The 18,399-nt window shown below is 42.2% G+C and overlaps 2 protein-coding genes across 6 annotated transcripts in view; one reads left to right on the top strand and one right to left on the bottom strand.

The window, feature by feature from the left end:
* Positions 1–4,535: 4,535 nt before the first annotated feature.
* On the bottom strand, positions 4,536–8,915 carry DNAJC28 (DnaJ heat shock protein family (Hsp40) member C28). Of its 5 annotated transcripts, none has more exons than XR_009555192.1 (3): positions 8,129–8,180; positions 6,748–6,814; positions 4,536–5,958 (listed from the first exon to the last, which is right to left on the bottom strand). XR_009555192.1 is itself a non-coding variant. In XM_060234303.1 (3 exons), exon 3 carries the CDS (start codon positions 5,910–5,912, stop codon positions 4,776–4,778), a length of 1,137 nt encoding a protein of 378 aa, XP_060090286.1. In that variant the 5' UTR covers positions 5,913–5,958; positions 6,748–6,814; positions 8,773–8,915; the 3' UTR covers positions 4,536–4,775. The 5 variants fall into 5 exon arrangements, 4 of the variants coding, with proteins under 4 accessions (XP_060090286.1, XP_060090289.1, XP_060090288.1 ...); XM_060234303.1 differs by lacking the exon at positions 8,129–8,180 and adding an exon at positions 8,773–8,915; XM_060234306.1 differs by lacking the exon at positions 8,129–8,180 and adding an exon at positions 8,773–8,884 and having other exon boundaries at positions 6,743–6,814.
* Positions 8,916–15,399: 6,484 nt separating this feature from the next.
* LOC132568957 (trifunctional purine biosynthetic protein adenosine-3-like) overlaps positions 15,400–18,399 on the top strand; it is a 68,232-nt gene continuing 65,232 nt past the window's right edge. Inside the window, exon 1 of the mRNA XM_060235137.1 lies at positions 15,400–15,571. The gene's annotated coding sequence lies outside the window, so the exon portion shown is untranslated. The remainder of the gene's footprint in view (positions 15,572–18,399) is intronic.

Genomic DNA, 18,399 nt, shown 5'->3' with positions numbered 1-18,399 from the left:
AGGGAGAGCAAAGTCCACACTTGGTGGCTCTTCTCTTCCAGTTTTCAGGTCCACACATGTACAGCAGGCCCTCTGCTGGGATACCAAGAGGCAGCCATGTGTGAACAGATAAGCAAGGCTCCCAGTCCTCTATTCCCATACTTCCCTGGGCCTACCACAGTGACGTTGAGCAACACAGGACATGGCATCAACCTCCTCCCAAACCCGGCAGCCATGGGGATGAGCAGTGGACCTCCAGATGCACATGAATGCCACACAGCAGGCAGTTAGATGCAGTGGAGCTCACATGAGGCAGCTGCCAGAGAAAGGGGCCACTGTAATGGCCATACAATAGACTGTTTACTTTGCAAGGGGGCAATGTCCCACCAGATAAACCCTGCAGGGCCAGCAAACATCAACAGGATTGCCAAACCCCTGCCAGGAGTGGGGAAACCCCTGCTTTTGTGGGATGCTTCCCTGCCCAACCCTGTTGCCCCCAAAGCAATGTAATGACATCACTGACACTGCACGATTACACTTTAGGGCTGATTCCGCATTTGCCGTTTGCCTTCCTTTTGCTCCGGGGTTGTTCCATGAGGGTCTGATTTCCCGATTCCGCACCAGAGGATTTCTCCCAGATTCAATTCCCAATCTGTTCCGTGTGTTTTGATTCTGCAGTACTGTTGCTCCCGGAGTTTCCACCATAATTGGAGCAATTTCCCCCTCCCCTCCCTCCTCACTCATTCATGCCCCTCCCTCCTCACTCATCCATGTAGTTCCTTTTTTTTTACACACATGCTTGTTTGCGTTACAACGTAACCTTTTTTATTGCGTTACAACATAACACCAGAGGCGCAATACTTGCAAAGTCACATGTTTTCCTTCCCACCTGCCATTGGTCATTAATCTGCCCCCTGGTCTATTGTCTAAAGCAGGAAGCACACACTTCAGCACACACTTGCTGAAATGCTAAGAACACGATTTTCAGGAAAAAACTATAAAAAAAGGAGCCCGAAGGGGGGGAATGGTATCTAAAGTATTGTCCCCAGCACATCAGCAAAGGCTATAAACATAGCCAAGTTCCCTCTTGAGGAACATGCGGGGGGCGGTGGTGGATAAAAGTGGCATCAGCACATCTTAAAATTAGTTCGTGTAACATTGATTTTCATTTCGTGACGTTGTAACGAAACTATTGTCAAAAAAAAGTATGATAGCACAAAGTGCTTTCAGTTGGGGGGGGGGGGGGATAACATTGTGAATGATCAAATGTTATGGTAGATTACCTCCCAGATAATGGAGGGCACATTACCTAAATCTCGTGGAACACCATAAAGAGTGAGGGCATTTGAAAGTAAGGGATGCATTCGGGCAAAGAAGAGAATCGTGTTGTAGCGTTATGTGTTGCAGCGTTGTAACACAAAACCAGCTTTGCTTAAAAAAAAATTCCTAATTGGATAATGGCGGACAATTTTAAAAGGGAGTAAAAGTAAGAGGGTGTGACGAAATAACTGGGTGGAATCAGGGGCGTGGAGTTATGTGGGTGTGTTCTAATGATGCGACAAGTTTGACAGCGCACTGGCTCGAGTTCTGCACATAAAATTCTGAGCCTCAGAACCGCAGCAAAAAAAAGATCTGGTATTTTGCCGATCACCCTGATCCGGGGCAGCACCGCTTCGGAGGCAGGTCAAACTGCCGCCCCGGGTCAAAATGTGCGGAAACCAACATCTGCCCCGGGGGAAACACAGCGTCGGAGCCAGAGCAAAGGCTAATGTGGAATCACCCTAGATTTTGGCAAAACGTTTAGTAAAATCAGCCACAAACCATAGAGTTTTGCCCAAAAACTAGAGTGTCACTCTGCCTAACAGCAGTGACATGATGATATCACTTCTGGGTGATGTCATAGCTTTGCATGCACAACAGATCTGAGAGAAGACGAAGGAGCCCCTCACTGGCTGCCAGGTAGGGCCTGGCAACCCTCAGCACCACCAGCTGATGTGTGGCCAGTTCTTTCCCCGTCCAAGAGAAGTATGCCCTGAAGGTGCTTACACTGTTCCTCTTCCATGGGCGGTATCAACAGGATGCCAACTCAGGGGAGAAGTTTGAAAAAACTGCCACCCAAACGGCCTTTTAGCAGCATCAGATGTTGAAGAAGAAACAAGGACCTGATGGGCACAACAGAAAAAGGGGCCTCATCCTGGCAAGACTGTAGCCACAGAAATTGACAGTGGACAGCAGTGTAAGGCAAGGGGCAGGCCACCATCCCAGGACAGCAGGGTTCCGACAAGGAGTACTGGACCTGTTGTAACAAACCCATGGGCATAAAGGCCTACTACCATAGTGAGGTTCATCCAATAGCTGAAAGTGCTGCAGAATGAATATGGTCAATTTCAAACGGTGTAGCCAGTTTTGGTCTTTTTCATTTAAGAAAGACAGCTGAGGAGGGATATGACAGAGGTTTTTAAAATTATGACAAGGTTGAAAGAATGAACAGAGAGAACTTTTTATCTCTCTCCCTAATGAAAATAGGAATATATCAGGGGTGGCCAAACTTGCTTAACGTAAGAGCCACATAGAATAAACATCAAATGTCTGAGAGTTGCAAAACATGAACATCAGATGTTTGAGAAAAGGCAGGTAGGCAGGAAGGAAATATATGGGGAAGGGGAGTTAGAGGTAGAAAGAAAGCACTTTAACTTTAAAGGCATTATGCAAGCCAGTTTGGAGAGCCAGTTTGGTGTAGTGGTTAAGTGTGCGGACTCTTATCTGGGAGAGCCGGGTTTGATTCCCCACTCCTCCACTTGCACCTACTAGCATGGCCTTGGGTCAGCCATAGCTCTGACAGAGGTTGTTCTTGAAAGGGCAGCTGCTGTGAGAGCCCTCTCCAGCCCCACCCACCTCACAGGGTGTCTGTTGTGGGGGAGGAAGGTAAAGGAGATTGTGAGCCACTCTGAGACTCTTTGGAGTGGAGGGCGGGATATAAATCCAATATCATCTTCTTTTAAGCCGCTGACTGGCTTGGCAAAGTGATTTAAAGAGCCGGCCAGGGGCTTCGAGAGCCACACAATATGTGTGAAAGACCGAGCCACAGTTTGGTCACCCCTGGAATAGATCAAGACAGACAAAAGGAAGTACCTTTTTACTCAGGGAGTGATTAAATTGTGCAGTTCTCTGCCAGAGAATGTAGTGATGTAATGGCCACAAGCATAGATGACTTTAAAAGGGGATTTCATAAAATTCAGGGGGGATAGATCCATCAGTGGTTACTAGGAAAGGTGACTCCATGTTCTGATGCAGTAAACCTCTGAATACCAGGGCTACGAGCAACACCGAGGGAAGGTCTTGGCCTCTATGCCCTGCTGTTGGTCCTCCAGAACACTTGGGTGGCCACTGTGTGAGACAGGATGCTAGATTAGAGAGACCACTGGCTGGATCCAGCAAGGCTCTTCCTATGTTCTTAATACTGGAAGGGAGGTGGTAGCAGAATGAAATTAGGCAGATCCAGAAGGCACACTGGGGATGCAGCTTTAGGCATGGACGAGAGGAGGAATACCTTCAAACTGGGAGCAACTCAGTTTGAAGGTATTCCTCCTTCAAGCAGCATGTATTCCTTAACTGATCATAATGATTTCTGAAGAATATGTGTAGGAATATTTTAAAAACTCAGAAATCAGAATAATAATCTACTGATAAGCCACAGAAAATTCACCTTCCCACCCTAGATTACGTTCAGCAGATACAAATCAATGTATAGCATTAGTCATCCAGCTATTCATTTCTACGGCATTATTGCACATTCATCACTGAGGTAAGACTCTTACTTGCCTGACAGGAACCATGCCACTGGAACTCTACGGAGGGAAGAAGGAAGGAAGGTAAGGAAGAACCTAGTGCCTAGGCAGGCCTGATTGGTTCAGAAGCAGCATCCCTTCTGTTCCTTGTACCACCACTGGCCCTGCTACATACAGCTCACCTGCAGCATACACTGATCTTTTGTTCACAAGGGAGAGTGTGGCTGGCCATGGATGCTCCTTTTACCCAGGCAGGCTTGGCTAGGTGGACACAGGCACAGCATTCTTCTCTCCTTACCTACCCCCTCAGTGTTTCCACTGGCCACACTGGGTGCACAGCTGCAGACACTGCCAGTGACCCCTGAGTGATGTAGCTGTGGAGCCTAAAGGAGCTCAGCATGAGCTTTATGGCACCCCTTAACAGCTGTTCTCCTACATGACTGCCTAGATCACTTATATGGTTAGGCTGGCCCTGCCCTTTCACAATATGAGAATGTCAGTGCAGATGGTCAGCAGCATCACTGTAAAACAGCATTATCATCACTGGAGAACACTGAGCTCTAAAGAACACTGTAAAAAATGTAGCGAGATTTCCATCCATTCCCACCCAGCAATGGAATAGAAAAGAAAGGATGTGTGGCAACAGGTGATACAACAAAGCAGTTTCTTCAAGTGGCAAATTCTAGTACTGCTATCATTTTTGTCTCTGACACACACAATACTGAAAGGTGTGGATTTTTCAACTCCAAAATAACAGTGTCCCTGAAATTAATTTTGTATATATTTTTATTTCCAGATATTTTAAATATAACTCCAACAATCTCTTTTTAAATCTAATTTGACATGCATGAAAATGAAGGAAATTTGACAAACCCAAGACTTTACTGGTAGAAATGTGTTGTTTTGTTTGTACAGTTCCATGACAGATATATAGCTTGTATCAGAAAACAGAATGGTTTGTGGAAGTGATATGAGTCTCCATGAAACCAAATGTTTAGAATCTCGATTTTACTTCAAAATAATATTAATCCATTTTAAAAAGCTGGTCTTAAGATCAAATTCTCTGCTATGTTCATGTTCTATTCCCTTTGTGTTTTCTTCAGCCCTTGTTTTTTTCATCAGGGTTTCGCAGAGTTCCACTGCACGTGCAATTTCTTTGTTGGTATTAAAATGCACCATCTGTCTGCTGAGAATAGGGACAATTAAATTGAAATCATTAATTCTTCTGTTTAATTCCTTGATATTTTCTGTAAACTGTTCACAGACCTCATTCCAGTGTTTTGTTTTATCCAGTGTCATTGGCTCTCCCAATTTATTCCTGGAAGCAATCAAATCCTTCCTCAGTTTTTCAATTGTTTCCCGTATTTCTTTCTGCATTAGAATCCATTCTGGTTGGTATCCATTGTCTATCAGAATACGGTTCAAATTGTGAGTCATGGGATCTATATGTGGACAGTCTGAAAATTTTCGCAAAGGCTTTCCTCTACCGCTAAGGTTATCAAAGTCTCCTTTTGCCATTGATTCCTGAATGAGGTCTTCAACCAATCGTTCAATCGCTTGGGTGATTTTTACTTTCTTACTTTGCCTTACATCTTTTGCTAACATTTCACTGCTTGTAGCAGACTGGCTCTCTATTTTCCGTTTGCGGTATTCCATGACCTGTTCAGAAGCCTGATCAACTCTAAACTGCATATACTGTCTTTCTCTTTGACTCGGTGTACCAAAACCAATGCCTTCAAAACTTAAATAATGTCTGTGATGAAGTGTTACAGACTTCAATTTGTCTTCTTCCTCCTCGTCTTTTTCTTTTGATTTAATTTTCTCAGCCATATCATTAAGTACCACTCTGTATGCTTCATCAATCTGCACAAAAAGTCCAGAATCTGCTGTAAATGAACCACTGTCTGGGTGGTATTTCTTGGCAAGCTCTAGGTATGAATTTCTAACATCATCCAAAGAGCAGCCTTCCTGAAGTTTAAGTAGCATGTAAAAGTCTTTCATTTTTTTAGGCTTGTAATCCGACAACCGTCTATGGCCATAGATGCAGTAATACGGAACTTGTTTTTCTTCATTTGGAACCAGTGTTGAGTATGCCCAGACATTACATTGTATTTTTCTCCTCAGTATTACACAAAACCACTTCATAGTTCTTCAGTGTATCTATAATGCGAACCATCACCTATTTGAAAATCTAAATAAATTTCAATAGAAGGACAATTATAACTTTTAAAAGGAACTGGAAATCAAGTCTTAAATAACTTATTGATATTATTAGGCTATTTCCTAGGAGATGGTTTTAGAAAATACAAGCTAGATATCAACACAGATACACATAATTACTTTAGAAGTCAAGTCCTTGTGCTTTTCGAATTACATTTATGATCTTTCTTGATCTTAAAGAATATCAGTGGAATTTTAACCATTTTTATTATCATATGATAATCTGTATTTCAGATTTCCAAACTGATAGAAAAGAATACTGAAGATGGAATTTTCTTGTAACAATGACTAGTACATTCTTTTATTAATTTGTAAACTCACATCATTACCTTATATAATCCATCCCTCTGTGGGCTGTTCAAATTTATATAAATCTAATTGTTTAAAAGCCAGGTGATTTATCAATTCAAAATATTTAACCAGTTGGCAGCCCAACTATGTCTACTAAAACCAAGCAAGTACATTCCAAACAGATAAATCACAGTGTCCATTTACTTCAAGGGATCATATTATCCCAGAGGCACAGTGCCTTATACTGACCTTATACTGAATTAGACCATTAAGGTCAGTATTGTGTGTTCAGATTGACCATGCCTCTCCAGAGACTCAGATCAGTATTGTCCTACTGGAGATGCCTGGGATAGAATCTGTGACCTTCAGCTTGCAAAGAGAAAGGCTCCTCCTGAGCCACAACACCTCCCCAACCCTTCTTACTTCAGAAAATTAAGGAATATTCTAAACTGCTAAGCAAATACCTTACCTTCCATTCCATTAAAAGGTTGGAACATGATAATTCTTCATGTCTATAAAGAAACTGACTCCCAGCACTGTGGAGAAATTGAGAATCCCATTGAACAAATAACATGTAAATTATTACCAACCTAGTAGCACATATAGTCAGATTAAGCTACTGTGTTAGTACACTCATTGAAATACTAACTTGACTCTTTACAATCTATATTGCTAACTTTTTTTCTACAAATGTTTACTGCACTTCATTATCATTTCATATGTCTAAAGCTAAACCCAAAGCTGAGAGACTCTTGTATGGGGAGATAGCCCAAGTATCTGTGTGTGTGTGTGTGTATATATATATATATGTCATTATATCATAAACTATTTACATCTGTATTGAAATGTTCTCCCTAGCACTACCAATTCCTCCTGTTTCATATCAGGTCTATAAAGGTTGCTGTTCATATTTGTTATGCCTCCCATTTCCTAGTTATAAAGATTCTTAAAATAAGTACTTCATTTGTTTGAAAGAAACCTTCCCTATTTTGTCGACAAATGCTTGAGAAAAACCAGTCTCTCCCTTCAAAAAAACAGAGACTGTAGCAGAACACAGCCCCTCCCCCCTTGTTCGGAAGGTGAAAGCTGAAACAATAAGGGTGAATAAGGGATTCAAAGTGAATGAGGAATTGTCAAAGTGAACCTTTCTATGGATTTTAATAGAACAAAAGTTTGAGTCCAGTGTTGTTCTTAAAGATGGCACTGGACTCAAATTTAGTTCTGTTGCTTCGGATCAACATGGCTACCCACCTGAATCTATGGATTTTAATGGTTTTGAAACTCAGCCCGTGAACCTGATGAGGAAGGCTGGAAATTTCATAGAATCACAGAGTTGGAAGGGCCTCCAGGATCATCTAGTCCAACCCACTGCACAATGCAGGAAACTCACAAACACCTCCCCCTAAATTCACAGGATCTTCATTGCTGTCAGATGGTCATCTAGCCTCTGTTTAAAAACCTCCAAGGAAGGAGAGCCCACCACCTCCCAAGGAAGCCTGTTCCACTGAAGAATCGCTATGTCAGGAAGTTCTTCCAATGTTGAGCCGGAAACTCTCTTGATTTAATTTCAACCCATTGGTTCTGGTCCTACCTTCTGGGGCCACAGAAAATAATTCCACACCATCCTCTATATTACAGCCCTTCAAGTACTTGAAGATGGTGATCATATCACCTCTCAGCCTCCTCCTCTCCAGGCTAAACATCCCCAGCTCCTTCAACCTTTCCTCATAGGACTCGGTCTCCAGACTCACCATCTTCGTCGCCCTTCTCTGGACCCATTCCAGCTTGTCTATATCCTTCTTAAAATGTAGTGCCCAAAACTGAACACAATACTCTAGGTGAGGTCTTACCAGAGCAGAGTAAAGCAATACCACCACATCACGTGATCTGGACACTATACTTCTGTTGATACAGCCCAAAATTGCATTTGCCTTTTTAGCCACTGCATCACACTGTTGAGTCATGTTCAGCGTATTATCCACTAAGACCCCTAGATCCTTTTTGCACATACTACTGCTAAGACAAGTCTCCCCCATCCTATAATCCTGCATTGGATTTTTCCTACCTAAATGCAGAACTCTACATTTATCCCTGTTAAAATTGATTTTAGTTCAGTTTTCCAGCCTGTCAAGGTCATCCTGTGTATCCTGTTTCTGTCTTCTACTGTATTTGCAACCCCTCCCAGTTTAGTATAATCGGCAAATTTAATAAGCATTCCCTCTATTCCTTCAACCAAATCATTTGTGATGATAGAATATGGTTCATCTTCCAAGTGCCACGAGAACTTCTTGCTTTCGCCTGTTTCTCGCACTTATCTGTCTGGAAGTCAGCAAACAGACAACCAAAGCAAATCCTGAAAAACCCTTGACCTTGCCTTAGTCCCTATTTTTTTCACAGCTAATACTGGCCGGCAAATACCCACACCTCTTTGACCCTGCTGCTAACAAACAACCTTTCCGGAAGTATCGAGGTTCTGAGAGTTTTATCACTTTACCCTTTCACGAACGATCTTTCCCTAACAGTTGACTGCAGCAGGCTGTTAATACTACTCCGCGCTCACCAAGCTCGGTCAAGGCACGCATCTCGTTTATTATACCGCTAAGGATTGTGGGGGATGTAATACTGCGGAGGTGCAGTGACATCATACAGTCCGAGTTCCACAGCGAACCAATCACAGCAAATTAAGAGAAAGAAGATCAAGTTTCGCAGCTGGGTTAGTCTGTAGCAGTAGATAAAAGAGTCTAGAAGCACCTTAAAGACAATTTGCGGTATGGTATGAGTTCTTCTGAGTCAGTGCTCGGCTTGGTGGAGTGAAAGATAGTCAGTCCTAGACAGAAAAGTGTGTGCGTGGAGTTGTTCTGCTTAAAGAATCGGTTAAATTCATAGGCAATATACCGCTCCCCACTCCTACGCCCGTGGACTCATCAGTGCGCGTATGCTTTGCTTTTGGCTCATCATTATCATGATTCCCGGTATATCCATGTTATTGCTGCGTAACTGCGTTATTTGCTTTCTATATATGTATTAGGTTTTATTGAGAGAATCACAACTCAAGCCCACAACACGTTGTCCTTGCAAGAGCTCAGCCGCATCTCCAGCTTTAGCCCTAAATAAGCATAGCATATATTTGTGATGAGCACACACTTGGGGCTAAGGGAAAATGTTTCCAAATGTAGAGACTATTGTTTACAGGCAGGTCAGATGATTGACAAATCCCGGTTTAAACAATGGCTGGTCCTAGGACAAAGAGAGAGAGAGGAAATTTTTGATTGACTGGTTGCTTCCTGGGTACTATTATCTGTACTTGAGATAGTTTCACCTGTTTTTGTAACTGCAAACATTCTCTATGATAGGGGTGGCTAAACTGTGGGTCTTTCAGACATGTTGTGTGTCTATGGAAGTCTCCACCACCCCATTGACCAGCTTGGAGAAGGCATTTCTCTCTTTAAATCACTTATCCATGCCAAGCCAGCTGGCAGCTTGGAAAATGCATTAAAAGTTGCTTTGTTTCCACCTCTCTCTCCCTGTCTCTCTAGCATCTGGCATTCATGTCTTGTGGCTCTCAAACATCTGACATTTATTCTGTGTGGCTCTTATGTTAAGCAAGTTTGGCAACCCCTGCTCTACGACATTCTCAGTATCAGGCCTCATTTTGGGCAGGAACTCACAGGAGCAGAGCTCCAGAACCTCTTAGTTCCCCCCCCCCCCCAATACTTGCTTTTGGGCTCCATTGTTCAAACCCCCTGTGAAAATATTGCTGAACTCTAAGATTTGAGAAACTTTCTAATACCTCCTCCCCAAAAATGGAAAAATAACCAAAACATATAAAGCAGACAGATGGAAGTCTTCATCATGCCACTGTGGCCACATAGGAGAAAGTAATTTGAAAGTATGATGGGAGTAAGGCTTTATTATAACAATTATAATTCAAGAAAGATTTTACAGTAGATGCTGAGCTGATATAATTTAGTACACGGTCCAGTGATGTCAAGGGTGTGTGGCATATGCAAATGAGTTGTGCTAATGAGCTCTGGCACCTCTTTTTCTATGAAATTACCCCTGCTCACGATCCTTTAAAAGTAACTCTATGATCCGTTCCGGCTCCCAAGCATAAAACATAAGAATCTCACGCTAGCTAATACTGGACAATTTTCTATTTGTTTGTTTGTGAGCATGCCCATACAACTGGCTCAGGGAAAGTCACAACAAAAGAATATACAGATAAAATTATACATAATAATACAGTCTAAAAACTACAAAATCCAATAGTTTAAAAACATGATAGTGAGTTAGAACAAACAAGTTGGATGTACGCTCAGGGCTGGTGCCAGGCTTTTTGGCACCCAAGGAAAGGCCCCCACCACATTGGCCTCCCACTCCGCTGACAGCTCCCTGTGATCCCCCACCCCACCCACCCATGCAGAAACCTTCCCCCAACCTTACCTCCACCCACTCTGCCGGGAATCTGGATTGACTGAGCAGGATTGATCTAAAGGCCTCAAATCTGCTTTAAATGCCCACCAGGCATGTGACATTATAGGAAAGCAAACTTCTGACCATGTGCAGAGTGCCTTTCCTTCTCCAATGGATCAAGCACATGGGCCTTGCCAGCCTTGGATTAGGGGATGGGACTTCCTGGCAGGCTGGGTTTCCAGTGCCATGCTCAGCATTGACTTCATGGCAAAAGAGAGGCCCTGTCTCTTTGCAGAAGATGCAGGATTGATGCATAAAGGATTACCTCCACTCACACACAAGAAGAAGAGGGTGGGATTTGGGCAGCCTCAGTGAGGACTTGGTTTTCCCATCCTTCCCCATTTCACTTTCCCAGGCTCTACAGTGCCAGAAGAGGGCACAGGAGCAGAACTAGGGCACGTCCAGGGTAGGGTAAGGAGCGGGCTTCATCATGGCAGCAGGAAGGGGGAGGCAGGCAGGCAACCAACACCCGTCATCTCTGCCTCCTCCCTGCCTCCCCAATGCAATGCAAGGAGTCGGAAAGCAGCCTGCTCCCGCTGCAGAGGCAAGTCCACTGCCCACAGCCTCCCATTTCCCCCAACAAGCAAAGGCTGTGTAGCTGTCAGGGCCAGTTTAGAGAAGGAAGGAACAACTCTTCCCACCTCTGCGGATGAGCCACAGACAACTGCAGCTCCAGCGGCAGCACCTCTGGGATCCTGGAGCCAGCTGAACTGCAGCCACATGGAAGGTTCTGACGACAAGTCATGTGGTGCTTTGGGGGGGGGTGCGGAGGGACAAGGTCTCTCATTGAGCTGGGTGAGAACACACATCTATGAAATGCATCTGATGGCACTGTACTGTTCTGTGTCAATAGGTGGAAAGTAACCTATTTGACAGGCAATGTCACTTCTGGTAATGTCAAGGGGTGTGGCCTAATACGCAAATGAATTCCTGCTGGGCTCTTTCTAACAAAAAAAGCCCTGCATATAACATCATTAAGTCCTCGTGGAGCCCACAATGTTATCAATATTGTCCCTCGTCAATTCATCAACTGATGTTACTTATTCTCTTAGCAAACATTCTCTAGGAAGTCAATCTGTTCTCTTCAGAGTGTGGATTACAGAACATACAGTGCAAAACTAATAGGAGTTATACCAAGACTTCAGCAGGTTTAGAAGAGTAAAACTTTGCCTAGGACTGCATTTGCTGACAGCATCAAAATATCAGAAGATGGTCACGTGCTCCTGTTTTGAATACATTGTGAATTAGCAAATCTCTGCTTCAAATCTGTTCAAGGATTAGCAGCATTTCTCCAGTCCACTGGCATCTCATTCTAAAGATCACTTACACAAAAACTGGGATCCTGAATATCTGAACATGAATTTCAGAATGACAAAGGGAATCTTCTTGTCATCCTTAAATTCATGATCAAATAATCAGAATCCTAGCATAATATGCTCAGAAATAGGCTTAGAAATGCCTACAGCAACCAATGCCCATTCCTACATTTATAAAATTTTAGTGAAATGAATTTGATGCATTTATATATAACTCCCAACTGTAGTTATTTGGCTAGAACCATTCCATCTATCTGACATGGGAAATCATCTTGCAACTTTACTAGTGTATGGATATGCTGATTCAATTTTGATTACACTCATAATAAGTCTGACTCTTATCTAATGTCTTCTGACATGCTTCCATAAAATTATGGCATTTAAAAATATATTTTGTTCCTTCTTTGAATCTTTCTCTGGCTGTATAAGAGAATCATTTGAGTGACATCATACAATGCAATTAATGCAAATGTACTGTTTTTTCCTCTTCTGTGATTGGTCAGAAGTCAGAATTACAGGCAGCAGATTCCTGTCAGTGCTAGTAGGGACTGAAGCATTCTTCTAGCTGAGAACAAAACAATTTTCCCCCAACAATCGTTTGTGTAACTTAATCTGGTATCAGCTGAGCAATTTCTTTGGAGCACTGCTGCTTACAGTTTAGAAGAAAGGAAAAGGTTGGCTTCTGTACTTTTCAGAATAACTTGGAAATATTTGGTAAGTGATGTTTAAGTTGAATTTCATATTTAAGCTTAAGCTTCTTTTGCCTTGAGGTACTAAGATCAAATAGCTGCTGTTTTTCTCAGGCAGGTTTGGGGGACAAATTTATGCTGTGATAACCTCTAAATATACTTGAGTTGTGGGTGAAATATTGTGTTAAATCAAGCATGAAAAGCTATACTGGAAATAAGGGACATTTTTAATATGCTATGTAGTTATTTTCTCATGAATACTCAGAGCATGAGTGGAATCACCATAAAAGTTTGTTTTGAGCTGACAGAATACTTTAGGTTGATTTCCAATGAAAACAAGTGATCTCTCATAGAGATACTATGAAGATTTTTCTATCATAATATTTACTGCAATTTTGTGAAAGTCTCAAAGTATGAAAATTAACACAGCTGCTGTTATGTATATTTTGAGAAAACAGTCAGACTAAAAAGAGAGAACAAGGGAACTATCATCTTAGAGACTTAAAATGAACAATAAAGAGCACATAATATATTTACAGTTTTTATATATATATATGTGTGTGTGTGTGTGTGTGTTATATATAACAACATGACATCATGTAATCTTTTGTTCTCACGATGGCATCATTAAGTGTGTTTTTAAAAGGTAGCTGTAAAGCTAGATAGCAGCCTGCTCAGAGGTCCAAACTGTACGTTATGTTGGAGATCTGAAATCAGACTCCCCAATTTGTAATATAACTTCAAATAGCAGCCACAGTGGTGGCATTAGAGATAGGGCTTGTGGTAATGGGGAAAAGGAGGGACTAGCTCCCCTTCTCATGTTACTTTTAACTCTAGAAAGTGGGGGTGGAGGAGGCAGATAGGAGTTCCTATTAGTTTGTTTATTTTATATCTTAAAGGGCTAAAAGCACTCTAGGGGTTAGTTCTGATTACAGAAATAGTATATGTATGTGAGGAGAGGTTTGTTTGTTTTTTAAAACCCTTCCTCAGTGCTGCATGCCTCAGTGTATTCGCTTTAAAACCCTGTGGTCAGATTGAAGTCTACCACTTCAGTTGTCTATGGCCTGTGTAAGTGGGTACCATGGAAAACATTTAATGGTCTATGTGTGTGTGAATGGCCAAGGAGTAATGCCTGTTGTGTTCCGAGTTCGCTTCAAGGTGTTGGTATTAACCTTTAAAGCCCTCTATGGTCAGGGACCTGCCTATCTACGGGACTGCCTTTCCCCACATATCCCCCAGAGAGCACTGCGATCAAGGACAAAAAATCTGTTGTCTGCCCCTGGCTCAAAAGAAGCCAGGCTATGTATAACGAGATCCAGGGCTTTTTCGGTGGCAGCACCAGAACTTTGGAACACCCTCCCAGAAGCTATAAGGGCCCTGCGGGATTTGTCTGCGTTCCGCAGGGCCTGTAAGACCGAATTGTTCAAACAGGCTTTTGCGGTTTGATTGAAAAAAAAGGCTGCCACCAGACATCCTACAGAATGCTGGCGATCTTGGTCGAGAAGTCAATACCGCCATACTGGACTGAAATAGCGCTATAGAATGGTTTTAAAGTTAAAATATGTAAATTATGGTTTTATATGTTTTATTGGATTGATTGTTTTTACAATGTTGTAAGCCGCCCTGGGTCCGCTTGCGAAGAGGGCGGGATATAAATGGGAAGTAATAAATAAATAAATAAATAAGTTAAAAATATATTTTTGTACTGCTAGAGTTCTTTTTGGATCCCTGTTAGAAAGTAAAAAGTAACTAATTCAACAGAATATATATAAATCTAAAGTAATAAATAAATAAATATGTTCAAATAAACTTGCAAACATGGTAAAATATAGTGCCTCCTGAGATTAGTGTACAAAGGCACTTCAGAAGCATATGTGCTATCATATTGATCTCCCCTAAGGGACACTGGCAGATTCATTCTGAATAAGGAAAACACAAGAACCTACCCCTCATAACTGCCGAGAAGTGAGGATTTAGTCTGGCCAGAATGAATGCCCTTAACGGGCTTTGGAAAGACAACACATAGATACAGAAGGAAAATTATTTTGGAGATAGAGTAAAAAAATGAGATGAACAGGTGTAGTGTATGTACTGCAATCAATCTTTGATTGATTTCAAGCCAATGTAGGTTTGCAAACAAAAAGCAGTTTTATTTACTAACTCAAAGGTAAACTATCCTAAAGTTTATAACATAAAATAAAAAAATAAGATAAAGGAGATTGTAAGCCGCTCTGAGACTCTGATTCAGAGAGAAAAGCAGGGTATAAATCTGTGGTCTTCTTCTTCTTCTTATAGGTCAATGTGGTTTAAGACTGTCTTTGAGAAACTGATGTTAATCCAGGCCCTGGGTTTTCATGCAGCATTTGCTCTGATGAGAAATCATGTAAAATCAATCGATCACCCAAACTCTGCCTTTAGAACAGACTGTAATGGAAAATGCAGAAGATAGAGGTGGTGATCTACTCATTCCAAACCTGTGTATGACAGCACTAAGGTGAAAAAGGGTTGATTGCCTTTAACAGATGAATTATGTTTGTTTGAGCTGGAACTGCTACGGAGCCCCACAAACCAGTTCCAGCTGAGACTGATAATTGAATAGGGTAGGGCTTTGATAAAACTAAGTCTAAGTGGGCTGGGTAGTTTGCTCTGCTCTGCCCTGTTCCGTGGAAAAAGCTGAAGGAGCTGCTGCCTGATGACTGCTTGATGAACAGTTACGATGGAGACAGAGAAAACAAGAGGAACCTCCCCAGCTAAAGCAACAAGCCTTCTTGAGAAGTATCTTTGTAATTGAAATTCCACAACAGACACCTGTGAGGTGGGTGGGGCTGAGAGAGCTTTCACAACAACTGCCCTTTCAAGGACAACTCTTGCGAGAGCTATGGCTAATCCAAGGCTATTCCAGCAGCTGCAAGTGGAGGAGTAGGTAATCAAACCCGGTTCTCCCAGATAAGAGTCTGCATACAAGAGTCCTAACCACTACATGAAACTGGCTCTCTAAAAGAGTCTTCAGGAGTGCCAGGTAGCCCTTGCTGCTCAAGTATGACTTGATGAACTATCTAAACACTTGTAACCAAGCCCTTAGTTTGAGGGAAGCTTGGTTGAGTTTAATTTCATATTTCAATAATTTAATATAGATTAGGATTGCCAATCCCCAGGTAGGGGCAGGGGATCCCCTGGCTTGGAGGCCCTCCCCCACTTCAGGGCCATCAGAAAGCAGAGGGAGGGGAGGGAAATGTCTGCTGCACTCCATTATTCCCTACAGAAACCGATTCCCATAGGGTATCATGGAGAATTGATCTGCGGGTATCTGGGGCTCTGTGGGGGGGGGCATTTTTTGAGGTAGAGACACCAAATTTGCAGCATAACATCCAGTACCTTTCCTCAAAGCACCTTCAAGTTTCAAAAAGGTTTGATCAGGGGGTCCAATTCTATGAGCCCCCAAGAAGGTGCCCCTAGCCATCATTATTTCCAATGGAGGAAAGGCATTTCAAAGGTTTGCGGTCCTTTTAGATGCGATGGCCAGAACTCCTTTTGGAAGTTCAATTATGTTTGTCACAACCTTGCTCCTGGCTCCACCCCTAAAGTCCCCTGGCTCCACCCCAAAGTCCCCAGATATTTCTTGAGTTATACCTGGCAACCCTAATATAGATTACTAAGTGTGGGCCTAGACCAGGTTCAGCCCTGTGCCCACCCAAGAAACTGAGAAGTCTATGCCCCTGCTGGGAGCCAGTCCCTCCCTGCCCCTCAAGCTCAAGGGGAGCAAGTGGCTGCTTGCTTTTCTGCCTCACTGCCAATCCTGGCTAGCCAAGGACTCAACCCATGTTTCTGATGCCCAAGTTCCCTCATAACAAGGTAGTTTGTGTGTGCACACATGTGTGTTGCTATTGATTTCTGGCACTTAAGTGGTCAATTTGAGTATTTTTCTGGAAAGATAGGGAGAGCCCCATTCTTCCCCTGCTCCCCTCAATTTTTCTGTTCAGTATACTGACAGATAATAATATTATTCATTTCAAAGTGAATAGTATTTCCATTGATATGATCTGGCTTAACATCCCATTTGCTAAAATATTGATGTCTTTTTCTGCTACATTTTCCCAGACTATTGTATGCTCGTATTCCAGAATATTATATGCTAGGCCCTGATCTATATACTTTATTCAGAAAATTCATGATAAATGCAGTGTTTTTGTCTCTTAACTATAAAAGCTGGCATCTTTTATGACTCTTTAATTGTGTGTTTCATAGGGGAGTACTAAATAATGCCAACAGCATGGTTGTTGAAGGTCATATCCAGTGAATATTTATTGTTGACATTTGTGCTAGCTTGGTCTCAATTCATGTCAAAACCAAAATTACTAATCGTGCAATCGCTAAACAGGTCTATCTGATGAAGGGAGCTTTGACCTCTCCAAACCTTATACCCTGAAAAACTTGTTGCTCTCTAAGGTGCTACTGGAGTTGAATCTGACAAGTCTACTGTGAATCTTATTTAAGTCTATTTAATGGGGCTTGCTCCTAGGAAAGTGTTCCTAGGATTTCACCATCAATTAAGATGTTATGGTACTGAAAGAAGTCCACATTGCATCTGTGTGGAATAATAGTGGGAGAATCAATTACAGTGTTCTTCGAACACAACATACCTGTCAATTTCTTTCTACAGTTCTGAAAAATATTTTTCCAGTTGTGATTCTGAATCTTTATTGTTTGAAAAACAGTAAACAGATGTACTTTTTTGGTACATATGTAAGATGCATTACAGACATCCCCCTGTAATTTTTGCCCTTCAGTGATCATGCTGTGCAAATGCCAGTGTCAGTGTTTTATCAGAAGGGCAATTAGCATAAGCATGAGTGATTTTCCTTCTGATGGAATAACAAACATGGGAACTCACATATTTTATTATGGGTGAGTAAAATGAGTTCCTTGATTGAATGTGACTTTATAAACACAAGTACTCGTTGTTGTTCAGTCGCTCAGTTGAGTCCAATTCTTTGCAACTCCATGGACAAAGTCACGCCAGGCCTTCCTGTCTTCCACCAGCCTCCAAAGTCTGCTCAAATTCATGTTTGTTACAACAGTAACGCTGTCCAGCCATCTCATCTTTTGCCGTCCCCTTCTTCTTTTGCCTTTTGTCTTTTCCAGCATCAGGATCTTCTCCAGTGAGTGCTTCCTTCTCATTTGGTGGCCAAAGTATTTGAGCTTCAGCTTCAGCATCTGACTTTCCAGGGAACAGTCTGGGTTGATTTCCGTTAGGACTGACTGATTTGATCTTCTTGCAGTTCAAGGGACTCTCAAGATTCTTCTCCAACACCACATCTCAAAAGCATCTATTCTTCTTCTCTTGGCCTTCCTTATGGTCCAGCTCCCACAGCCATACATTACTACTGGGAATACCATCGCTTTGACTATATGGACTTTTGTTGGCAGGGTGATGTCTCTACTTTTTATTATCCAGGTTTTCCATAGCTGTCCTCCCAAGGAGAAAATGTCTTTTAATTTCATGGCTACAGTCACCATCTGCAGTGATCTTGGATCCCAGAAATGTGATGTCTGTCACTACTTCCATATCTTCCCCTTTTATTTGCCAAGATATGATGGGGCCGGATGCCATGATCTTAGTCTTTTTGATGTTGAGTTTCAAGC

Source organism: Heteronotia binoei, chromosome 3 (assembly GCF_032191835.1).
Source record: "Heteronotia binoei isolate CCM8104 ecotype False Entrance Well chromosome 3, APGP_CSIRO_Hbin_v1, whole genome shotgun sequence".
Taxonomy (NCBI): Eukaryota; Metazoa; Chordata; class Lepidosauria; order Squamata; family Gekkonidae; genus Heteronotia; species Heteronotia binoei.
This window is presented reverse-complemented; position numbering and strand designations above follow the sequence as displayed.